Genomic DNA, 27,131 nt, shown 5'->3' on the forward strand with positions numbered 1-27,131 from the left:
CAATTACTTCAAGGTGTAGCTACGTTAACATGGCCTTCAAAGTTTAGCTCCGTGTACAATTACTTCAAGGTGTAGCTACGTTAACATGGCCTTCAAAGTGTAGCTCCGTGTACAATTACTTCAAGGTGTAGCTACGTTAACATGGCCTTCAAAGTGAAGCTACGTGTACAATTACTTCAAGGTGTAGCTCCGTGTATAATTACCTCAAGGTGTAGCTCCCTGTGCAATTACTTAAAGGTGTAGCTCCGTGTACAATTACTTCAAGGTGTAGCTACGTTAACATGGCCTTCAAAGTGTAGCTACGTGTACAAATACTTCATGATGTAGCTACGTTCACCAGGCCTTCAAAGTGTAGCTACGTATACAATTACGTCAATATGTAGGTACGTTAACCAGGCCTTCTAAGTGTAGCTCCGTGTACAATTACTTCAAGGTGTAGCTACGTTGACATGGCCTTCAAAGTGTAGCTACGTGTACAAATACTTCATGATGTAGCTACGTTAACCAGGCCTTCCAAGTGAAGCTACGTGTACAATTACTTCAAGGAGTAGCTCCGTGTATAATTACCTCAAGGTGTAGCTCCCTGTGCAATTACTTCAAGGTGTAGCTCAGTGTACAATTACTTCAAGGTGTAGCTACGTTAACATGGCCTTCAAAGTGTAGCTACGTGTACAATTACTTCAAGATGTAGCTACGTTAACCAGGCCTTCAAAGTGTAGCTACCTGTACAATTACTTCAAAGTGTAGCTACGTTAACCAGGCCTTCTAAGTGTAGCTACGTTAACCAGGCCTTCTAAGTGTAGCTACGTGTACAAATACTTCATGATGTAGCTACGTTAACCAGGCCTTCTAAGTGTAGCTACCTGTACAATTACTTCAAGGTGTAGCTCAGTGTATAATTACTTCAAGGTGTAGCTACGTGTACAATTACTTCATGATGTAGCTACGTTAACCAGGCCTTCTAGGTGTAGCTACCTGTACAATTACTTCAAGGTGTATCTACGTTAACCAGGACTTCAAAGTGTAGCTACGTGTACAAGTACTTCAAGGTGAACCAAACCAATCAAGAGACAAATGTTGATAACAAGTAGTTTTATCCCTTTTTACCTTAATATTTCGGCAAACTGTATGCCATAATCATGAGGCATAACTCGGGGTGAAACATCATACTAGCCAAACTAGTTGGATATTGCCGAGTATCGAGTGCCGCATATTTTATAATTGCTCCTGTTTAGGGTTAGCACAGCATCGAGGATCTTCGAAAAGGACTCCACGAGATCAGTACTGACATTTGTGAACGGTTATCCGGGCATATCTTGACGGGTACAAGTACGTTAAATTGATTTTATCAATAATCATAATTATGTTTTATAAATAAGTGTAATCACTTTATTTATCTTGTACGATTTTGACACAGGTATATGGATGCTCATCGTTGTGGAACGTCACGATTTATGTAATACATACAGGCCGTTTCGCTAGGGCGAATATCAATCATGGCGAAACCGAGGATAATATTGGTGTTCGTCCTAGCTTAGCAGTTTCTTATGTCTGTAAGAGGACTCTTTCGAAGAATAAACGAGTAAATGAATCTGGCTTATACGACGATAAGTGTATTGCATATATTAATGAGCAAATACATGCATTAATAAATAAATAAATAAATAAATAAATAAATAAATAAATAAATAAATAAATAAATAAATAAATAAATAAATAATTAAATAAATAAATAAATAAATAAATAAATAAATAAATAAATAAATAAATAAATAAATAAATAAATAAATAAATAAATAAATAAATAAATAAATAATTAAATAAATTAATTAAATACAGATTTATAAATTGATAAATATAAATATTTTTCCAAAATATAAACATAATACAATCATCATGGCCTTTACATCTACATCTACATATTACATCTGTATTACATCTTAATACAATGCGTCGGATTATGGGATCACTCGAAATTATTGTGCACGTCCACTTACAACCGTAAGATTACACTTTTTCAAAAGTTCTGCTTGGGGAATAGACGTATAAGAACATTCCATAACATATATTACAATCTGCTATTCGTCTGGTATCTGCCCTTAGTTTTCTAAATGTAGTTTATATAGTACATTTTCGATGAAAAGAGCATTTGTAACGATATTTTATTCAAAGTTTAAAAACATGGAGGCTTCAATTTTCCTTGTTTCGAAAGTACAAATATCTTCTTTATATGACACGCATTGAAATATTCAAAATAAATGGTCCGTGAATTATGATCATAATTTACGGACCATTGATTTTGAATATTTCAATGTTGTCTGATACCTCCGCGTTATTATAGGTGCGTTATAAACAGCTTTTATGTAATAAAAAACACGACATAAGTTTATTATTCATAATTCCCTGTCTTTACAAGGTTTCTTATTAAATGGCAGAACTCGAGAACAAAATGGACAACTAGTTCGAACTCATTATTAGATCTTCTAATTAAGACATGATGTAAAAGTTATGTTCTTTTGGAATAATTATATTTGGAAATCAACTTCAACGTGTAACTACTTAAACACAAAGTTCAACGTGTAGCTTATTGTACACATACTTCAACGTGTAGCTACTAGTAAAAGTACATCAACATGTCACTACTTAAACACGTACTGTATCATGTAGCTACTTGTACATGGAATTTCTTCAACGTGTATATGATTGTACGCGTACTTCAAAGTTTAACAAACTCGTTCACGTACTTCAACCTGTCGCTTCTTCTGCATGTACTTCAACGTATATGTTATTTAACGTGTAGCTACTAGTAAACGTACGTCAACGTGTAGCTACTAGTAAACGTACTTCAACATGTAGCTACTTGTATATGAACTTCCTGTAACGTGTATATGCTTGTACGCGTACTTCAACATGTAGCTACTTGTATATGAACTTCCTGCAACGTGTATATGCTTGTACGCGTACTTCAACATGTAGCTACTTGTATATGAACTTCCTGTAACGTGTATATGCTTGTACGCGTACTTCAACATGTAGCTACTTGTATATGAACTTTCTTCAACGTGTATATGCTTGTACGCGTACTTCAACATGTAGCTACTTGTATATGAACTTCCTGTAACGTGTATATGCTTGTACGCGTACTTCAACATGTAGCTACTTGTATATGAACTTCCTGCAACGTGTATATGCTTGTACGCGTACTTCAACGTGTAGCTTCTGATACATGTATTGCAACGTTTAGCTACTTGTTACCTACTTAAATGTGAAAATGCCTGTACACGTACTTTAACATGTAGATACGTGTACGTGTACATACACATAATTATTTGTGTAGTTCGTTTTACAACATTGTGTAGCCACTTGTACACGTACTTCAACATGCAGCTACTCGTACACTTTGATTAACTTTTTACATATACTTTAACGTGTAGTTACCTGTACGTGTACTTAAACCTGTATCTACATTAACATGAACTTCAACGTGTTTCTACTTTCATAAACATTTAAACGTTTGGCTACGTGTACATGTACTTCATTGTTAAGCGACATGTACATGAACTTCAGTGTTAAGAGATTTGTACTTCAACTTTAACCTCTTGATAATGTTGCTAAAGTTACGCGTTAAAATAAACTTAAACGCTTACTAAATCGAACATATACTTTAAGATATAGCAACATAAACATGTAATTTAGTGTTTAACTACTTTCACTTTGACACTTTCTGTACATGTTGTCCATTGTTAAGATATGTTTAAATATACATGACAGTTTACTTACTTGTACATGAAGTTCAACTTGTGACTACAGGTACATGAACTTGTTGCTACGTGTACATTAAATTCAACGTATAGCTACGTGTACATGTACTTCAATGTGTAGCTACGTTTACATGTACATTAACGTGTAGCTACGTGTACATGAGCTTCAACGTGTAAAAACTTGTACTTGTACTTAAACGTTTCGCTACGTGTCCATGTATTTCAACGTGTAGCTATGTGTACATGACCTCAAACGTATAGCTACATTTACATGAACTCAAACGTATAGTTACGTGTACATGTACTTCTACGTGTAACTACTTGTACATGTACTTCAACGTGTAGCTACGTGTACATGTACTTCAACGTGTAGCTGCGTGTACATGTACTTCAACGTGTAGCTACGTGTACATGTACTTCAACGTGTAGGTACGTGTACATGTACTTCAACGTGTAGCTACGTGTACATGTACTTAAACGTGTAGCTACGTGTACATATACTTCAACGTGTCGCTAAGTTTACATGAACTCAAACATATAGCTACTTGTACATGAACTCAAACGTATAGCTACTTGTACATGAACTCAAACGTATAAATAGGTGTACATGTACTTCAACGTATAGCTAAGTTTGCATGAACTCAAACTTATAGCTACTAGTACATGAACTCAAACTTATAGCTACTTGTACATGAACTCAAACTAATAGCTACTTGTACATGAACTCAAGCTTATAGCTACTTGTACATGAACTCAAACGTATAAATAGATGTACATGGACTTCAACTTGTAGCTACGTGTACATGAACTCAGACGTAAACTAACGTTTACGTTATCTTTAACGTGAGCTACATCTACCTGGACTTGAACGTGTAGCTTCGTGTACATGAACTCAATCGTTTAGCTACGTGTAAATGAACTCAATCGTTTAGCTACGTGTACATGAACTCAATCGTTTAGCTACGTGTACATGAACTCAATCGTTTAGCTACATGTATATGAACTCAATCGTTTAGCTAAGTGTACATGGAATGAATCGTATAGCTACGTGTATATGTGCTTCAAAGTATTGCTAGATGTTCATGTAATTCAACGTTTGGCTGTTTGTACATAAGCTTCAACGGGTAGCGTCTTGTATATAAACTTCAACGTGTAGATTCTTGTACATGGACTTCAACGTGTAGCTTCTTGTCCATGAACTTCAACGTGTAGCTTCTTGTCCATTAACTTCAACTTGTAGCTACTTGTACATGAACTTCTACGTGTAGCTTCTTGTACATGAACTTCTACGTGTAACTACTTGTACATGTACTTCTACGTGTAACTACTTGTACATGTACTTCTACGTGTAACTACTTGTACATTATCTGTAAATGTTGCTACGTGTATTTTAACGTGTAGCTACGTGTACACATACTTCAAAGTGTAATTTCTTTTACATGAACTTCAACGTGTAGCTACTTGTAAATGTACTTCAACGTGTAGCTTCTTGTACATGAACTTAAAAGTGTAACATATTGCACATGATTTTTAACGTGTAGCTACTTGTTCATGTACTTTAACGTGTAGCGTCTTGTACATGTACTTCAAAGTGTAACTTCTTCTTAATGATCTTCAAAGTGTAACTTCTTGTACATGAACTTCAAGGTTTAAATTCTTGTACATGAACTTCAACGTGTAGCTTCTTGTATATGAACTTCAAAGTGTACTTTCTTGAACATGAGATTCAAGATTTATTTTTTTGTACATGAACTTCAAAGTTAAAATATTTGTACATGGACTTCAAAGTTAAAATTCTTGTACATGGACTTCAAAGTTAGAATTCTTGCACATGAATCCTTTAACAGTTACTTGTTCACTTACTTGTACGTATATCTGTTGCATGTGTACCTCAGCATGAAGCTAAATGAACACGCATTTTAACCCTTAGCTTTTTGTACATGACCTTCAACGTGTATCTATGTGTAACATTTGCAGTTGAGAGATAAAGTTAATATACAGTATATTGTTCATGAAAAAGCAAAACGAATCAGTGGAACAATAATAATTACACAGTTGCTGGCCACGTTTTGGCGTACACCATATGGCAAACTATTCTTTCTCAATCATGAAATTCAATACAATACTAAGGGTTGAGTTAGCATACCAGCCGAACCTGTTGACTTCTATCTTAGTATCGAATGTTGGGTGTTGCACATCTGATCCTCTTGAAGTAGAACGCTGTGTTGAGGTTATTTAAGGAACAAGAATGTCTTTGATTTTGAGAATAATTAGTGTTTAAAAGAGTTATGTAATAATCATGTTAAACTATTTGGACACACCTATATACTATATATATATATATATATATATATATATAGATAAATTAAGAGATAATTTAGATTAATGGATAAATGGTGTGTACAATCCACAATTGAGATACTCACTCCGTCGTTATCAGCATTATAGTATTGGCGCAATTAGCTTGCATCCATAACATTGGAATCCTTATGAGTGTACACTAACAATACGAATATTTGGTTGTTGTTTCTGGACTGTGTGTGCGTGTGTGTGCGCGTGCGTGTATGCGTCTTTGCGTCTGTGTGAGCATGCGTGTGTGCGTGCGTGCGTGCGTTCGTGAGTGCGTGCGTTCGTGCTTGTGTGTGTTTGCGTGCGTGCGTGTGTTAGTGTTCGTGGTTAAGTGTGTGTGTGTAAACATGTGCATGTACGTGTGCGTGCGTGCGTGTGTGTGTACATGCGTGCGTATAGTTCCCCAAGTGGCTTACTACAGAAATAAACATTGAAATTTGCTATACTTTATCTTGTAAATAGTTCCCCAAGTGGCCTACTACAGAAATGAACAGTGATATTTGCTATACTTTATCTTGTAAATTGTTCCCCAAGCGGCCTACTACAGAAATGAACAGTGATATTTGCTATACTTTATCTTGTAAATTGTTCCCCAAGCGGCCTACTACAGAAATGAACAGTGATATTTGCTATACTTTATCTTGTAAATTGTTCCCCAAGCGGCCTACTACAGAAATGAACAGTACCATGTGCTATACTTTATCTTGTAAATTGTTCCCCAAGCGGCCTACTACAGAAATGAACAGTGATATTTGCTATACTTTATCTTGTAAATTGTTCCTCAAGCGGCCTACTACAGTAATGAACAGTAATATTTGCTATACTTTATCTTGTAAATAGTTCTCCAAGTGGCCTACTACAGAAATGAACAAAAATAATTTGCTATACTATATCTTGTTAATCGTTCCCCAATTGGCCTACTACATAAATTGTTAACACTATATGCTATCTTTAAAATATTTGGACGAAAATGTCATAAAAAAACAGTCAAATCCGGAGTCATTAGAGGAACAATGAAAAACATACATTACTAGTTTATAATTTGATAATACGCTCACTGCATCCATTAGTGGTATCACGAATTTTGTGTTGGTATAGCAATGCGGAGCACCAAGTTGTGTCAAATGTCTTTGTTCATTATATTGATTTTACTGATTTCAAAACTCACGAATACGCATATCTGCTATTTTACGGGTAAATGAAACGGGGTTATAAGTGGTACATAGTTTTCAAACTTGAGAATTTGACAAGTTCTATGTCAAAATAAAGAGAGTTAGATTGTAAAGAATAGCATTAACGCTTCAGAAGTAATTCAAAGACTTTACAATTAAACCCAAACATATATATTTGTTATTGTTAGGACTGTTAATAGCTGAAATTACTATGCCGGCCTGTCAAAGCAACAAATGACAACGCACAACAGGGAAATGAAACAACGCTTGTTTGTAAGTAGACACAGTAGAGTTAAGTGAACAAGTTCTTGTTTTTATTTGTAAATTATCAGGGGGATGTACATGTTTATTGTTTGGCATGTTATTAACATCATGGAACAGTTCTTTACCAAAACAAGTCACCAATAATACATGAATTTACCCGCGCATTAAATAGACAATATTGCCGCGCGTTAAATAGACTACATTACACACGCATGAGGTAGACAAAGCTGCCCATGCATTGAATAGAGTTGGCATTGTTACTCATGCATTCAGTAGACAAAGCTACGCATGTATAAGATACTTAAAGGTATTCATGCATTGTGTAGATAAAGTATTCACGCATTTAATAGAAAAAGAGACGCGCGCATTAGGAAAACATAGTAACACACTTACTAAATAAACACAGTACGTATTTAGTGCACTAAGTTATGCTCGAGTGAAATGGAAATATCATCCAACTGCTCTTAGCTTCTTACGTTATATCAAAATCATTACAGCATACTGTTTTACATGAACTGCTGTAGAGTTTGCCTTCTCAATAATAGATACGCGTATTAATATTTATTGGCATGTCTTTCTGTACAGCACGAGATGATGTCCCTTTGTACGACACACGTCTTGTTATACGTACGGTTGAAAAACCTTGGGCGGGGGATCTCTCTGAGGAAGAAATTGAGGTATCATCATTTTAACTAAACTTTGACGATGAAGTATTGTTTACTATGAATATAGAAATATGTTAATTTAAAGGTTTTTGTACAGTGTAGTCGTATAGTTTGAATTTTGCCCGACTTAAGCAAGCCGCTACTCTAGCTGAAAGTGGTATCCCTTGCTTGGTATGAGTTAATCATTTTATACCACACAGTATTAAGGAGATTCACTTTTTCAGAATTGCCGCCATTCAACAGAAAACGATAAATGTATAAAAGACGAAATTGAAATTTAATTCTGATGTTTACTCAGTTTGGATTTGTTTTCGCAATTGTGAATTAAAATATTCACAAACCAATACAACACATGCACTATATGAAATGAATTTAAATCTCACTGAGATGGCTTCAAATCGTTCCCTGCATTTGTCTCACTATCTGTTTGGTCTTGTGATATAAATGCTTATTTAGTATTTGTAGTAAAGGAATATCTGAACTAGTATTTGATACATGTTACATAACTTAACAATAGCGATGTATATGTGTTTCAGAATAACCTGGAACAGATAATTCTACATTACGCAATTGTTCCCCAAGTGGCCTACTACAGAAATGAACAGTAATATTTGTTATACTTGTAAATCGTCCCCAAACTGGCCTGCTACATAAATGAACAGTAATATTTATTATACTTTATCTTGTAAATCGTCCCAAAAGTGGCCTTCTACATAAATGAACAGTAATATTTGCTATATTGTATCTTGCACATCGTCCCAAAAGTGGCCTTCTACATAAATGAACAGCATTATTTGCTATATTGTATCTTGTACTTGGTCCCAAAAGTGGCTTCTAAATAAATGGTTAATACTTTATGCTATCTTTTGGAACAAACTGTCATAAAAAACCCCAGTCAAATCAGTAGTTATTGGAGGAACAATGATAAACATACATTACTTGTTTATAATTTGATAATACGCTCACTGCATCCATTAGTTGTATCACGAATTTTGTGTTGGTATAGCAATGCGGAGCACCAAGTTGTGTCAAATGTCTTTATCTATTATATTGATTTTACTGATTTTTAAAATTTACGAATACACATATCTGCTATCGTAAGGGGAAATGGAACGGGTTTATAAGTGGTACATAGTTTTAAAACTTGAGAACTTGACAAGTTCTATGTCCAAAAAAGAAAGAGATAAATTGTAAAGAATAGCATTAACGCTTCAGAAGTAATTCAAAGACTTTACAATTAAACCCAAACATATATATTTGTTATTGTTAGGACTGTTAACTTCGTCGCGCCATACTTCGGAAAAGGGACCTTGGATACAGTTATACAGAAAGAAAGAGAAACGGAAAAACCGCAAACGTTACAATGGAAGAATAAGTTACGAATACTTTACCAAATATGCCGGGCCATTGAATATCTTCATCAGCCACCAAAATGTGAAAGGTCTGTGATACACATATGCATTTAACATTTTTGGAATATTTAAGAGCGTGTTTATACTGTACAAAAGTATAACTGACTATATGTACTAAAATGCATTAAATTATATAATCTTAATGTAGTCTTATCTAACATACAGAAGTAGGTCTCATCACTTTGTCTATTTGGGATTTATATTTATATCCAGAGAAGAAAATGTAAGCTAGGTTATACAATACCACATCTTTTTTGAAAATAATTGTATGCGACATATAGTTGTCTAGAAGTAGACAACCATCATACAAGATTGTGGCAATTATTATGCCCCCCCCCCCCTTCGAAGAAGAGGGGTATATTGCTCTGCACATGTCGGTCGGTCGGTAGACCAAAGCTTGTCCAAGTGATTACTCAACAAATGATTTTAAGGGTCATCGGGTCAAAGGTCAAGGTCACAGTGACCTCAAATGGTGAAAGGATTTGAAAGCTTGTCCGAGTGATAAATCAAGAATGCAGGTCAAAGGGCAAGGTCACAGTGACCTTGAATGATAAATTGTTCTCCAATTGGTTATTTGACAATGCCTGTACCAATGACCCTCAATCTTACCTTTGGAGGTTGGGTTTGACTAGTTGATGACCCCTATTGATTTTTGGGATCATCAGGCCAAGGGTCAAGGTCTCATTGACCTTAAATGATAAAAATTGTCCGAGTGATAACTCGACAATGCCTACACCCATGGCCCTCAAACTTGACATGGAGGTAGGCCTGACTAGTAGATGACACCCTTTGATTTTGAGGGTCATTTGGTCAAAGGTCAAGGTCACATTTACCATGAATGATAAAAAAAATGTACAAGTGAAAACTTAACCGTGCCTGCACCAATGACCCTTAAACTTCACTTGTAGGTTGGGCCTGACCAGTTGATGAACCCTATTTTTTTAGGGGGTGGTCATCAGGTCAAATGTCAAGGTCACAGTGGCCTTGAAGGCAAAATTCGACAATTCCTGGACCTATGGTCATCAAGTTGAAATGAAGGTTGGGCCTGACCAATAGATTACCCCTCTTGATTTTCGGTTTCATTTGGGTAAAGGTCAAGGTTACAGTGACTTTTAACACGAAAAAGTTAACAAAGCTTCTCCAAGTGATATCTCAACAAAGCCTGGACCTATGATCATCAAACTTGACTAGAATGTTGGGCCTGACCTATAGATGGCCCCTTTTAATTTAAGGGGTCATCAGGTCAAAGGTCAAGGTCACAGTGACCTTGAATGCAAAAGCTTTTCTGTGTGATAACTTGACACTGCCTGCACCCATTGACCAAAACTTTGGAGGTCCATACATATTTCATTTAATTGTCCAAAAAATCCTGACAACATGGCGCTGAGGGGGGCATAATAATTGACAAACATATCTTGTTTACGGACTTGGTCACAAGTTCATTTAGAATCGATTGAATTTCTCCAAAATACATCCATAAAGAATGTAATTCTTCAGAAAACCTGTTTCCCACGGCAACATTTGCATGCAAAACGTTCTATTGGATGAGCAGAATAATGCCCGATTGTTATTTTTATCACCCAAATCGGTCGAAGGAGGAGTTGAGGAGGAACAGTTTCAAAAGGACAAAAACAAAGATGTTCAAGCCTTCAAAGAAAGTATGATCCGCTTATATATATATATAGATGCATTATGCTTTTTGATGAAATAAAGAGTTTTATCAGTGAAATGACAAAAGTGAACTACTACTACTACTACTACTACTACTACTACAACTACAACTACAACTACAACTACAACTACAACTACAACTACTACTACTACTACTACTACTAAAACTACAACTACTTCTACTTCTACATCTACTTCTACTACCATACTACTACTACTACTACTGCTTCTACTACTACTACTACTGCTGCTGCTGCTGCTGCTACTGCTGCAGCTGCTGCTGCTGCAGCTGCTGCTGCTGCTGCTGCTGCTACTACTCTGCTGCTGCTATAACTACTTCTACTTTTACTACTACTACTACTTCTACTGTTTTTACTACTACTAATACTATTACTACTACTACTACTACTACTTTTACTATTTCTACTACTATAACTACTAATACTACTTGAATACGTTTTGCTTAATTTGTAGTGGTACAGGAAGCCCTTCAACAAAATAGGAAGAAAGCCGCATCAGATGTTCTTGCACATATACAAAGGGTAAATATAAAGTCCTCACACCGATCCCTCATTTTCTCTGAATATTTGATGATACAAAATATAGCTCCCTGTCCGTAAGCATTTCTACAATTCAATTTACTCAACAAACATAGAACGAGAAGTTCAAGAGCAAATGTTGAAAAAGTAGGGTGGTTTTAGATAAGGGTTCGGACAAGTGTCAGCTTGAGTATTTAGAAACTTGTTTAAATCCACATCGAACTGCCTGAACATTCCAGCTAACTAATCGAAACGTTTATTATAAGCATATATTGATGAGTATGAGTTTTTAGCTCGACTATTTGAAGAATAAGGAGAGCTATACTACTTACCCAAGCGTCGGCGTCGGCGTCACCCCTTGGTTAAGGCTTTGCTTGCAAGCACACATAGGTAAATATCTCTGCAACTACTTGAAGTATTGCATTGAGAAAATGAGACTTTATACAATGGTACTCAACCATTCAACCTACTTAATTAACCAAGTTTGATAACTCTAGTTTGCATTTAATGCAAATAATTGCCCTTTATTATTAGACTTAGAAATTCTGGTTAAGGTTTTGTGTGTAAAGAGCCATAGGTTAATATCTTAGCAACTACTTGAGGAATTGCACTGAGGCCTTATACAATGGTACTCAACCATCCGACCTACTAAATCAATCTAGTTAGATAACTCTAGTTTGCATTTAATGCAAAATAATTGTCCTTTTTTATTCGACTTAGAAATTCTGATTAAGGTTTGGCATGTTAACACTTTCAAGTCAATACTTCAGCGAATACATTATGTATTGCATTGACACTTTACACACAGGCTCCCAACCATTTAACCTTCTTATTTAATCATGTAAGATAACTCTATCATTCATATTATATCATTGTTGCCCCTTTATTATGCGACTTAGAAATTCTTGTTAAGGTCTTGCATGTAAGCACACATAGGATAATATCTCAGCAACTACTTAATGTATTGCATTGACACTTTATACAATGGTATTCAACCACCCAACCTAATTTAATAACCAAGTAAGTTCACTGCATTTTGCAAATAATGGCCCTTTATTATTACACTTAAAAATTCTGGTTAAATTTTTGCATGTAACCACATTTATGTTAATATCTCAGCACACCATGTATTGCATTGAAATCTAATCTAACAGTGATCCATGCATGTTTCGCCAAAACTTTTCAATCCTTACACTGAAAAGCGGCGGAATGGTCGAGCGCGCTGTCTCTGTGACAGCTCTTGTTGTATTTTGGTAATTGTTTTCTAGATTGTCTCTCGTTAAAGTATTTATAAAATTTAATCTTTGTAAATCCTAACAAAGCTTTTGTTAATTGTAAATGACATCGTCCAAAAGGAATATATGTATAATTAACAAGGTTCCACAAATTTGGAACGTTTTTATTTTGACTTTTTCAGGCTGATACGATGACAGACTTAAAAAAAGAATTGCAGGTAAGAATATTGTACAAATGCAAATGACGCTTTGATATTCATCTTATTCATATTAGGTTCGAACCGGTGGCTTGGTTATAGAGAAAGCTTGATCCAGTAGTACGACCATGTGAATAGCTCAACTCTGTAATAGGTAGTAAACATTTATAAAACTTACTCAGTGTTAACAACATGTAACGAAAAAAAAAACATTAAGGTTTAGTCATTTGATAATTTTAAACACCCTATCTTGTATCCGGTTTGGAAGAAAGAAATCAATTTCAGATTGCCGCATCTTTTCGTTAATTTACATATAATTATCCAAAGTCTCTGATTGTAAAGCACTGACAGCATGTCTTTTCAGCAGCAATGTTATCACTCAGCAAATATAAAATGTCATCAACAGATGCATCTAAGGTACGTTAATATAGTTAAAATACATTTCCAGTCGGGTCTTAGAGGAGAGGATATCAACTGGTGGACACCATCGCAAGACGATGGAAAAAAGGAGGAAATGTGTGAGATTTGCTGCGTAAACAAGCCTGGTATCTTATAGCTATATTTTCTTTTTCATGATTAAGGGTTATATTCTAAATTACGGCACATTTTCCATGCATTTGGCGACTTGTGACCAGCCTTTAAAAGAGTTGATTTTTTTTTGTAAAACCGACCGCAATATTTCGATAAATTGACTATTCTAAGGAAAATAGTTTAAAAGGAGGTAATTAATAAAGCTGAATGGAACAGAGAGAGTATATTCCAATCCCAAATGAGTCTCAATTACACCTTAATTGATTTCCCGAGATACTGCGTGTCAAGTAAAATTAATTGTTGTTGAAAGTCTGCGCATAAAAAAACTGGTGAGGTTCTGCGTACCGCATACAACCTACCAAAATTATGAGTACTACATTAACAAAACTCCTTAATACCGCGTACCGAAATGAGGGATTCTTCTTACGTATTATACATGGATAACTAGCAAACCAAGAAAAGATAGTAACGAATTTGATATGGATGATCAATAGTTACTAAACAAAAAAGTAAAGCTTTTCAACGGATTGTTGATAATTAATCAGCAAATTAAAATTAAATTACGTGTTTTACATGGCTAGTTGATATCAAGAAAAGAAAAAAAGAAAGTAACGTTGTATAACCGGTGTGTTAATACGAATAGAAACATTAAGTAACGTACTTTACATGGTCGGTCAATAACCAGCAAACAAAAAAGTAACGTATAATACATGGTAGTAAATAGTAACGTACACATTTTATGACAACATATTTTCTTTATTGAGTGATGCATATGTATATCACATGTAAGCGGGAAAACGAATAAAGAAACTCATACACGTTTTTATACTATTTATTTCAGAGAAGACTTTCGCCAAGCTAACACATGATCGATTCTGTGTTTCCAAAATACATATATGCGTTGGTTGTTTGTGGAACTGGCGATACAATCCAGTCAAGTGCCACTCGTGTGATGAAGACAAAATACGGTCCCCGGTCGGTGAGCAAATTTCAGAGAGTATAAACATGTATTTCATACCCATTAAACTGTAACGCCTGATCCTCACTTTTGAAAACCAGACCAGAATTGCTGACTATCGATCTGATGATATTATCACATCAAGCTTCACAGATAAAACCAACCAAAAGTTTGTTCAGCAATCGTTAAAACTGGTAAAGCATGTATTTTGTAAAAGTTTTACCTGGTTCTTAAAGTCATTCTTAACGTAAACTTTTAAAGGAGATGCTAACTGAACAAGTATCCTGATACAAATTGACTTTGCAACGATCACCCTGAAGTAGCCTTCCTTACATGTTGATATTGGCTTCATCAATGTATAGTAGCTACCACTCTCATCAAAGTAACATTTGATGTGCAATGATCACTGTATAGTATCAATACCTTACGTGTGCACTACATACACTTTGCCATGATACTGTAGAGTAATTTCCGCTGACGTGTTTGTTACATTGGCATTGCCTTGAGCACTGTATTGTAGCCTCCCTTTACGTCCTGGTACCATTGACATTGCATTGATCACTGTATTGTAGCCTCCATTTACGTCTTGGTAACATTGGCATTGCCTTGATCACTGTATTGTAGCCTCTCTTTACGTCCTGGTAGCATTGACATTTCTTTGATCACTGTATTGTAGCCTCCCTTTACATCCTGGTAGCATTGACATTGCCATGATCACTGTATTGTAATCTCTCTTTACGTCCTGGTAGCATTGGCATTGCGTTGATCACTGTATTGTAGCCTTTCTTTACGTCCTGGTAGCATTGACATTGCCGTGATCACTGTATAATAACCACTATTACGTGTGAGGTATTTGAACATTGCCATGATAACTGTATAGCAGTTTCCGATTACGTGTTTGTGTCGTTGTTATTGTCGTGATTACTGTACAGTAGCCTCTTCTTACATGTTGATGCTATTGGCCTTTGCTTCACCACTGTATAGTGGCCTCCCTCACGTGTTGATGACATTTGCTTTGGCGAGATCACTGTATAGTGACTTCACTCACGTGTTGATGACATTTGCTTTGGCTTGATCACTGTATAGTGGCCTCCCTCACGTGTTGATGACATTTGCTTTGGCTTGATCACTGTATAGTGGCCTCCCTCACGTGTTGATGACATTTGCTTTGGCTTGATCACAGTATAGTGGCCTCCCTTACGCGTTGATGACATTTTCTTTGGCTTGATCACTGTATAGTAGCCACCCCTTACGCTTTGATGGTATTTGCTTTGGCTTGATAACTATAAAGTAGACCCCCCTTGGATAGTGATAACCTTTCCGCTGCATCGAACGTTGATTTTTGTTTATTATTAAATATTCCACATTACACAACACAATTGATCACATACATACGTAATGTATAACATATGGTGTTCATCATGTAATGTTTTTTTAAGAAGTGAGAATGGTGTCGATACAGAAAAAATAGACATTTTTATATTGTTAAACAAAATGATAAAAAAGAAAGAAAAGACACAAAAAGCAGAGATCAATTTTTAACTAGAAAAAAATAAATATTGACAAGTAAATAAAGTAAGTAAATTTATAAACCACGAAATAAGTAGAAATAAAAAAATGACTATACAAGAGGGTGTTGCTTAAAAGTAATTTTTATTTTAATACATGCCATTTTTGCTCGTGGACTGTTAGTTTGTCAATTTCATGTTCGATTTTGTATCGCAAACCTATGTAGTTTTTGAAAGCCGTAAAAGTTAAAAGTAATATCTCTAAGCTTCATAAAGTATATAACATATTTGATAGCACAATCAAGAAATGAATAAGACGAATAATATTTGATTTTTGAAAAAAAATCCAAAGCTTATGGTGTTAATATTTAGACTTAATGGGATATTTATTGACAAGAATAGGTTATTAAGATTGTTCCACAAATTTTGAACAAATCTATATTCCCCAAAAAGATGTTCCATCGTCTCTATATATTCTGAACAGAATTGGCAAGCTGGAGTTTGTGAGCTTGCATTGATATAGGTATCTGTTCGTTGGTATTAGTCTATAAATGAATTTGTACTGGAAGGTTCTTATTGTTGAATCAATGGTGCATGTTAATGGCAATGTAAATATTTTATTCCACATAATTGTCTCAAAATCTGTTCCTAAAATTTGATTCCATTTATCTTCTTTTCCATAGTTTGCTTTAAGGGTTTTCAATTTATGTTTTATCTTACTTTTTTCATACCATTTGTGATAGTAAACACTTTGTTCATTTACCTTTATGTCGGAGTTATTCCATAGTATTATTTTACTTGAACTATTGATTTTAATAGATGTGCTTATTTCAACCATGATAAGAGTACTTCAGCTAATAATTTATATTTCTGTGCAATGATGTTTATTGTATCTTTGACGAGATTACTTTCGAAAACCAACCTGCTTCCAAATTTATGTAAAGCGTCATTATAAAAAGTTTTGTATTGATGCCTATTTGTTTTATCAAGTAGTCACTTCACCCATGACACTTTGATCAATTTATTTAACATACCAATATTTGGAACACTAAGGCCACCATCTTTAAAATCGTTCATAAGTACTTTCCTTTTTATCTTGTCGGGTTTATTGTCCCAAATGAACTTAAAAATAGACGTGTTAATGTCATCAAGGATGTATTTAGGTGGTGAAGGTAAAACTGTCATTAGATAGATAAGTTTTGGAAGCGCTAATGCCAACTTTTGAGACAATTTTTGAAACTTTGTAGCTTTGGAACGAGATTATTTTGAATCACATTGCTATTGCTCTTGTTAAAAACGATTCCAAGTGTTTCGGCTTCCTGACTGTCGTTTTGAAATTGATAACCATCTAAGTATGCAATACATGATGATTTTAAACTCCCGACTCTTAAGATTGTAGATTTTGTTAAATTAATTTTAGGCCAGATATATTTCTAAAGTTATCTATTGTTTTTATCAAAGTTTCGAAGATGTTTGGGATCCATCATTAATATATGTAGCATCGTCAGCAAAAAGAGATTGTTTGTTTTCATTGTTATAAAGTAGTATTCCTTCAATAAGTTTATTTTTCTGTATTGTATTAGATAGTAGTTCAATAAATATAGAAGATAGGGGGAAGCCTTGTCTGACGCCGCGCCCAATTTGAAACTTTGCAGAGAGAAAACCATTTTTTTTTATAATAACACCATTGATATCATTATAGAAAAATTTGACCCAATTTGTTAAATTTTGACCAAAATTTAAATGTTCTGGACATTTAAGTATAAATTCGTTGAACGTTGATTGTTAGCCTTCCGTTGTGTTGATGATATTGTCATTGCCTTAATATTGCCTAGCACTAAGGATTTTTATGCCCCCGAAGGTGGGCATATTAAAATCGCACCGTCCGTCCGTCCGTCCGTCCGTCCGGCTCTGTAACTTTCCCTTGTATGGACATATTTTGAAATAACTTGCCACATGTGTTCCACATACCAAGACGACGTGTGGCGTGCAAGACTCGTATCCCTACCTCAAAGGTCAAGGTCACACTTAGTGTTTATTCACAATGGAGTGCTGCATATAAGGACATAGAGTATAGGTTGTCGTGTCCGGGCTGTAACTTTCTCTTGTATGGACAGATTTTAAAATAACTTGCCACATGTGTACCACATACCAAGACGACGTGTCGCGTGCAAGACCCATGTCCCTACCTCAAAGGTCAAGGTCACATTTACATAGAGTATAGGTTGTCGTGTCCGGGCTGTAACTTTCCCTTGTATGGACAGATTTTAAAATAACTTGCCACATGTGTTTCACATACCAAGACGACGAGTCGCGTGTAAGACCCGTGTCCCTACCTTAAAGGTCAAGGTCACACTTAGTGTTTATTCACAATGGAGTGCTGCATATAAGGACATAGAGTATAGGTTGTCGTGTCCGGGCTGTAACTTTCCCTTGTATGGACAGATTTTAAAATAACTTGCCACATGTGTTCCAAATACCAAGACGACGTGTCGCGTGCAAGACCCATGTCCCTACCTCAAAGGTCAAGGTCACACTTAGTGTTTATTCACAATGGAGTGCTGCATATAAGGACATAGAGTATAGGTTGTCATGTCCGGGCTGTAACTTTCCCTTGTATGGACAGATTTAAAAATAACTTGCCAAATGTGTTCCACATACCAAGACTCCGTGTCGCGTGCAAAACCCGTGTCCCTACCTAAAAGGTCAAGGTCACACTTAGTGTTTATTCACAATGGAGTGCTGCATATAAGGACATAGAGTATAGGTTGTCGTGTCCCGGCTGTAACTTTCTCTTGTATGGACAGATTTTAAAATAACTTGCCACATGTGTTCCACATACCAAGACGACGTGTCGCGTGCAAGACCCGTGTCCCTACCTCAAAGGTCAAGGTCACACTTAGTGTTTATTCACAATGGAGTGCTGCATATAAGGACATAGAGTATAGGTTGTCGTGTCCGGGCTGTAACTTTCCCTTGTATGGACAGATTTTAAAATAACTTGCCACATGTGTTCCACATACCAAGACGACGTGTCGCGTGCAAGACCCGTGTCCCTACCTCAAAGGTCAAGGTCACACTTAGTGTTTATTCACAATGGAGTGCTGCATATAAGGACATAGAGTATAGGTTGTCGTGTCCGGGCTGTAACTTTCTCTTGTATGGACAGATTTTAAAATAACTTGCCACATGTGTTCCACATACCAAGACGACGTGTCGCGTGCAAGACCCGTGTCCCTACCTTAAAGGTCAAGGTCACACTTAGTGTTTATTCACAATGGAGAGCTGCATATAATGACATAGAGTATAGGTTGTCGTGTCCGGGCTGTAACTTTCTCTTGTATGGACAGATTTTAAAATAACTTGCTACATGTGTTCCACATACCAAGACGACGTGTCGCGTGCAAGACCCGTGTCCCTACCTCAAAGGTCAAGGTCACACATAGTGTTTATTCACAATGGAGTGCTGCATATAAGGACATAAAGTATAGGTTGTCGTGTCAGGGCTGTTACTTTCCCTTGTATGGACAGATTTTAAAATCACTTGCAACATGTGTTCCACATACGAAGACGACGTGTCGTGTGCAAGACCCGTGTCCCTACCTCTAAGGTGAAAGATACACTAAGTGTTAATTCACAAGGGAATTCTGAATATAAGGACATAACAGTGTAGGTTGTCAAGTATGGGTGGTATTTTTTATGTTCAGAGGCAATTTAAAATAACTTGCCATATGTATTTGACACGTAAAGGCAAGATCAACTTTTCATGTACTGACCTTGTTCGTAGGTCAATGTCACATTCGGGGGCATTCGTCACATACTGTGACAGCTCTTGTTATGGATATTTTAGGTGATCGTTGGGGTGCCATTTTCATAGCGGGCACAGATAAGAAGGAGGACATAACAAAACGTTTTGAAGACGATATAGAAAAGCTGAAAGATAGAGTCATTACAAAAGCAATTTTGATGGGTGTAAAGTATGTTTCATTCTTTTCAATATACAACGTTTATTTCATCGAATGGTATTCAAGTTAGAAGTATAGGTATGGCGTGTACTCGGTATCGCTTGCTTGTTTCAAGAGTGTATTAATCCACGTCACTGTTTTACATGAAAATGTCTTCATCAACTGTTACTTTCTTTTAATTGTCCAGGGACAATGTAGCAAAATATCACGTCAAACATTAATAATGCCCCCTTTCAAAGAAGAGGGGTATATTGCTTTGCACATGTCGGTCGGTATGTCGGCCGGTCGGTCGGTCGGTCCTTCGGTAGACCAAAGATTGTCCGACTGATACCTCAACAATTCCTGGACATAAGTCATCAAACTTGACATGAAGGTTGGGCCTGACCAGTAGATGACTTCAATTGGTTTTATGGCTTATCGGGTAAAAGGTCAAGGTCACACTGACCTTTAATGGTAAAATAATGTTAAAGCTTGTCCGAGTGATGACACAACAATGCCTAGACCTATAGTCATCAAACTTAATATGGAAGTTAGGTCTGTACAGCAGATGACCCCTACTGTATTAGGGGATCATCGGGCCAAAGGTAAAGGTCACAGTGACCTTGAATGGTTAAATGATGTCCGAGTGATAACTCGACAATGCCTGCACCCATAGCCGTCATTCTTGGAATGGAGGTTGGGCCTGATCAATAGATGACCCCTATTGATATTGGGGATCATCGGGCCAAAGATCATGGTCACAGTGACCTTAAATGGTAAAAATGGTGTCCGTGTGATAACTCAAAAATGCCTGCACCCATGGCCCTCAAACTTGACTTGGAGGTTGGGACTGACCAGTAGATGACCCCTTTTGATTTTAGGGGTCAAAGGTCAAGGTCAAAGTGATCTTGAAAGCAAATTCGACAATTCCTTTGATGGTCATCAAACTTGACATGAAGGTTGTGCTTGACCAGGATGACCACTCTTAACATTGGGGTTATCGGGCCAAGGTCAAGGTCACAGTAACCTTTATCGCAAAAAGGTTAACAAATCTTCTCCCAGTGATATCTCAACAATGACTGAACCTATGATCATCAAACTTGACATAAAAGTTGGGCCTGACCAGAAAATGACTCATATTGATTTTAGGAGTCATTGGGGGAAAGGTAAAGTTCACAGTGACCTTTAATGCGAAAATGTTTCGAGTAATAACTCGACATTGCCTGCACCCATGGCCCTCGAACCTGACTTGGAGTTGTGTCTGACCTGTAGATGATCCCGTATGATTTTATGGGTCATTTTGGGTCAAAGGTCAAGGTAACAGTGACCTTGAATGAAAAACAATTGTATGTGTGATAAATTGTCAATGCCTGCACCAATAGCCCTCAAACTTGGCATTTAGATTTTTGGTGACCAGCTGATGACTCCTATGGATTTTGGGGTCATAGAGTCAAAGGTCATGGTCTTAACACATTCTATCCTCACTCTTCAAATGGTCATAATCTTAAAACTGCCTCAACGGCATCCAGTGAAGGTAAGGTGATTCACGTGCCGGAAAGAATAACTGTAGTTAGTAAAGACACGTTAAGAGTGGTCGCAAACGGGTATAGTGATACGATTGAGTTACTTCTTGCATAATTCAGTATTTTATTCAAAATTAACTTCATATATAATCCAAATTTTGAATCCTTTGACGCACATATTTCTTTTCCAGGGACAATGTATTCACAGTGAAGAAATCTACTACAACGTACGGTGAACAATTGGAGAAAGCGTTCAGCAAGATTGATACTCCATAGATCACCACCATCGTATTAGTTTATTCGGGTCATCATGGGGATAAAGGATTTCAATTAGACGCCCATACGCTGAAAGACAGTGAGCTTGAACAGAAATTCAATTGTCTTAAACATGTGACAAAAGTAATTGTATTTCTAGATTGCTGTCATCCAAAGATGCTTAATCTGGGCAAAAAAGCGGTATTACAGTTTAATGCCGTAACAAGCAAACAAAAAGCTATCTGTGGCCCAACAGGTAGCCAGTTTGTAAATGACATTGTCAAAGTATTGACAAATCCATGGGAATGTAAGTGTTGCAAAAATACACCTTTAATAAGAGATTATGACATGCACAAGTATTTCAACAACCACCCTTACAATTCGTCGGTAGAACCGTCACAACTGTCAAACACAGATGGAGATCATGACCACATTCTTACCTTTAGACCAGTTGACCCTGGATGGCTGAAAGTATTGGAGGAATCATTAGACATCAGCCCATTGCAAAGTAAACTTAATTTTGAGTATTTATACTAAATTGATATTGCGACATGGCTAGGAAAGGGTCATGGAATATTAGCTATGACTTTGCTCATTCCTATGAATCGACTATTATCTTGAACCGCGACAAGCAAAATGTGTCATATAGTGACTATAAGTTAAGAAAATTATTTGACGTCATAGTGTCTTACTATTGACAATAGGAATAAAGTTCCCCGTTTGAGAAATGTAAACAAGGGCATGGGTTTGTAGGAAATATGGGTTATGGAAACTATCTCACGTTATAGTGCATTGCTACTGACAATATAACTGTGGTTCCCGTTTTTAATACGTATTTCAAGTCATCGGTCTGTAGGAAATATGGGTTATAAAAACTCTATGACGTCATTGTGTTATGCTACTGACAACATATCTGTGGTTCATAGTTTGTGATGAATAGTTAAGATCCGGGGGCTTTTTGTAAATATGTTTTAAGAAAACATTGTTTCACTATACTGTATCTTGCTATTGACAATTCAACTTTGGTCCCAAGTTTGTGATGTGACATTTGATATGATACCAAAATAAACTAATAATTCAAACGTAACTGAAAGATTCATTCCTGTTTGTCGCAGTTCATATTAGTATTTGTTCCAGACGTTTACAAAACTAATTTTAACTGACTTCAAATCCAACAAATGGCCCTAGAGGAAAAGAAAAAAATCATTTTGCGCAAATATCCATGCTTAATATAACTTGCTGAGCCATTGGTGCAAACTATTAAGAACAATAGTATGGATACTATAGTACATAGAGTATGCTTATATAACAACGTTTAAATAATCAATGTCAACTTTTGAAAAAATAAAAAGTCCATTTGTTTTCGTATATGGCATTTATTCCTTTGTATCTATGTATATATCATTTGATATTTAGATAGGATAACTGCGGTATAGTTAATAATATTATTTCCAGATTTGAGAAAAGAGCTATTTAAACTATACAACAACATTGCAAGCACATTGTCTGTTCGGCTTGACATCGATGAGGCACTTGAGAAAATATATGTAAGTCCTAAACTTACTCTAAAAGAAAATGGCAAAGGCGAAGGGGGCGATATAGCTGAATTGAATGACATTTTTCAAATCAAAGAGGGCACAATGGCTAAAACAGTATTTGTTGAAGGCGAGCCCGGGTCGGGAAAGTCTTCCCTATGTAAGAAGATCGTTCATGATTGGTGTGAAACCAAACAAGAAGGACAGACAATCTATTCTCGGACAAGCACTAAAGGGAACGAAATATCAAGTCAATTTGAATTTGTGTTTTACATAATTCTCCGCGAGGCAAAGAAAGAATGCTACGTAAAGAAAATGATATTAAAAAACATCATAGAGAGGATCGGCATAGACAAAAGAAGCGGAGAAGAATTGCTTGGAGAAATCTTGAAATCCAACACCTGTCTGCTTGTCCTTGATGGTCTAGACGAATGGCAGCACCCTGAAGGATGCCATTTTGATGAAAGAATTCCCCATGTTGAAACAAGTTGGGAAAACTGCACCATTTTTATTACTACAAGGCCATACAAACTCGCTGAGATGAAAGTAAGCCGCTTTCAGATTGGCAAACACGTGATGGTGAAAGGAGTTTCGAACCCAGAAAAGCTCGTTGAGAAAATAGTATCTAGTTTAAATGATTTATCAGGCAAAGGACCGTCCCAAGATCCAGAGGGTACAAGCTCAAAACCGAATCACGAACTATGTATTAGGGAAATACAAGAAAAACATTTGTGGCATTTCAGTATTTGTCCAATCGTGTTAGCTCACATCGTTTGGCTTTGGTACAAGGGAAAGCTTTCGACAGATATGAAGCGTTCTGATCTATATGGAACGTTGCTGAAGGAACGATGGTCTGAATCGTGCGACAAGAGAAACTCATCTTCTAGATCCAAATACAAGGATATTATATCCACCCTGAGCGAAATAGCATTTGCAAAGTTATTTGCTGAAGATGAAAATCATACAATTGTATTTGAAATAGATGAGGAGAAGAATGTGACCTTCGAGAGTCAAAAGACCGCATCTCTTGAATCTGGCATCATATCCAGGACCAATGTTCCAGGTGAATCTCCGCAATATTACTTCTTGCACAAAACTGTTCAAGAGTACCTAGCAGCGCTTTGTATATCAAAAGACATTTTAAGGTGTTGTTTGCATATCAAAATCACATACCAAAACCAAAGAAGAGAAAGCGGAACAAGCTTGTCCAAAGTTTTTCATTTCCTCTGTGGTATGAATTCCAAAGCTGCTGAAGAACTTTCGAAAACGATGAACGAGCTATTCACGGACTTTTGCGATAGAGAGGGTTATTCTTCCATGGCAGTGAAAATTCATCAGAATGAAATCATACAAGGTCAAAGGGAGCTAGAAAGGGGCGACAACACTGGGAGTGAATTGTGTTTGCAGCACATCTATATACATAATTTCGACGAATGTGTAAGAGGTGAGAAGAAAGCAACTGCCCTAGAACGATATTTTAAGACAAACCAATCATCGGTTATATCACTTCATATAAGACAAGGGAACACCAAACAAGCATTACATTTAGGGAAGAAAAGCGACAAAAATGTTCTTAATTTAAGGAAATTCAAGGGTCTGAAGTACTTACATGTAGACGATACATCTTTCAAAGATATCAAGGGTTTGAATTTTAATCATTTAGTAGAATGCAGTATCAACTTCAGAACTCCCCAGCAAGCTCCGAGACTCACATCTACATTTTATAAATCTGACATCAAATGTTTGAATAGAATAAAAACACTTGAATTGTCAAATTTGACAGACTTGAACTGGCTAAAAGAAGGGTCAGAACGCGAGGGAATTATTGATATGCGACGCCTTGCAAACCTTGAACACCTTACTTAACTTAAATTAGAAAAGCTGCCTCACTCAGACGTGGTGAATCTGCACGAGTTGAGACTACACACGCTTACAATATCATTCTATGAACTACAACAAGCACCACAGCTTATGTCAACGTTATTAGCACTTGGAACATGCCAGGTAACTGTTTTGTTCAGCGTAGTTGTATAAGATTAGTATCCAACAATTACGTGTTGTATATACTCCGTGTTTAAATATTATTTTAATGAAACATTTCAATTGCTGTACACTATACGCTTAAAGGCGATAATTGGGGTGTCTTGAACATATAATCAACTTTATACGAAGTCTATATTAACACCGAATGACACAATATTACATGTATGATATTTGTATGTTTTTGTACCAATAACTAAAACGATTCATTTCCATTTGATAGTTTACACCAATTCATTTTCGAACGATGCTTTGTACCCCGTTAAGTACCATTCTGCAAAACAGAGGGCAAATATGTTGTTAGCCAATCGGAATACTTCGATATGTCTTTCGAAACTTGCCGGAGTATGCCGAGTAGTTACGATTGTACTTCACTTACATTTTGTTTTATTGCAAAATATGTTATTTTTCAATTTACGGTGTAAATTGTACTTTTTGAATACACCACAATATACAGAAATAATTGCGTCAAGCATTTGTTTGAAAGCGCATTGGAATAGCACGCACTTAAAATCGTATCATTATCAAAAACGAATTTTATGTTCGGTTTTCCAAAAACGTAATTATCACAAATATTAACGACCTATAATAAGGAGCGACATTTGCAGAGCATACACCCAAAGGTCAGACAAGGTTATATATAATGAATGTTTTACTCTGTCATTATTTTGCATAATTCTGTATTTAATTATATCAACGCGCAGCTTAATTTCTGGCGCGCTTCATGTTGAAATTTAAACTTTTGTTTATAATCTTATAACAAACATTAAACGGCGAATGAATCATGGTGGGTGTGTTCCCTTTACGGATCATTTATATACATGTTATCGAGTCCAGCGGGGAGACTTTAAGGTATTAAGGGTTTGTATATCGATTAGAACTGGTGGGATAAAGTCCTTTCCGGAAACTTAAAATTGTTTTATGAATAACTTAAATCTTATCAAATTATCAGGCCGTAATTGATATAATTATTTGCAATTTAATGATATTCTTTTAATAAGTAATTTTTGAATACGAATACAGACCAACCAATCACGTACATTTACGAACTGCATCCGGCTTATGTTTGCAAATCCGGTTTATTGCAAAACATATCTATTAATTTAGATTAAAACTTTCAAAGTGGTGCAAGGTAAGTTGTCATTGTATATAGTCAACATTTGTTTTAGTAAAATATGAAATGTGTTAAGAAATATTAACATATACAATCTCTAGTATTTACTCCCGTTGGCTACTGATTGATTTTAGTGTCCTAAACCTGAATACCAAAAATATCAACTGAAACGGATTTATAATTATAAGTTCATAGCAGTGAAAACTAGCATATACAAAGAGGTAAACAGAACTTAACAAAAGGATATAATCTATTAAACATATATATGTATGGAATTTTATTACTTACATGTATATTATTCAATTATAATTTTACAAAATGTCAGAAAAAAGTATCATTTGAGGATCATTATTTAACTTAAATATTTTAGGATGTTGGTAAAATTTTATTCCTTAATTTCGTTGCGAAAAATATTAACTTCGCAATATTCAGTTAACTTTTTTTATTTGGATGATAAA

At 35.9% G+C, this 27,131-nt stretch overlaps 2 protein-coding genes across 3 annotated transcripts; both read left to right on the forward strand.

The window, feature by feature from the left end:
• The first annotated feature begins 1,242 nt into the window (after positions 1 to 1,242).
• Positions 1,243 to 22,279, forward strand: LOC128222537 (uncharacterized). 2 transcript variants are annotated; one of them, XM_052931586.1, is made up of 10 exons: positions 1,243 to 1,329; positions 8,132 to 8,223; positions 9,482 to 9,652; positions 11,121 to 11,281; positions 11,769 to 11,836; positions 13,251 to 13,286; positions 13,714 to 13,810; positions 14,638 to 14,775; positions 20,113 to 20,239; positions 21,921 to 22,279. In XM_052931586.1, exons 2-10 carry the CDS (start codon positions 8,138 to 8,140, stop codon positions 22,003 to 22,005), a joined length of 969 nt encoding a protein of 322 aa, XP_052787546.1. In that variant the 5' UTR covers positions 1,243 to 1,329; positions 8,132 to 8,137; the 3' UTR covers positions 22,006 to 22,279. The 2 variants fall into 2 exon arrangements, with proteins under 2 accessions (XP_052787546.1, XP_052787545.1); XM_052931585.1 differs by lacking the exon at positions 1,243 to 1,329 and adding an exon at positions 7,490 to 7,555.
• Positions 22,280 to 22,477: 198 nt separating this feature from the next.
• LOC128222419 (uncharacterized) lies at positions 22,478 to 25,385 on the forward strand. Its single transcript, XM_052931405.1, has 2 exons — positions 22,478 to 22,492; positions 23,440 to 25,385. Exon 2 carries the CDS (start codon positions 23,625 to 23,627, stop codon positions 25,383 to 25,385), a length of 1,761 nt encoding a protein of 586 aa, XP_052787365.1. The 5' UTR covers positions 22,478 to 22,492; positions 23,440 to 23,624.
• Positions 25,386 to 27,131: the final 1,746 nt, after the last annotated feature.

This window comes from Mya arenaria, chromosome 16 (assembly GCF_026914265.1).
Source record: "Mya arenaria isolate MELC-2E11 chromosome 16, ASM2691426v1".
Classification (NCBI taxonomy): Eukaryota; Metazoa; Mollusca; class Bivalvia; order Myida; family Myidae; genus Mya; species Mya arenaria.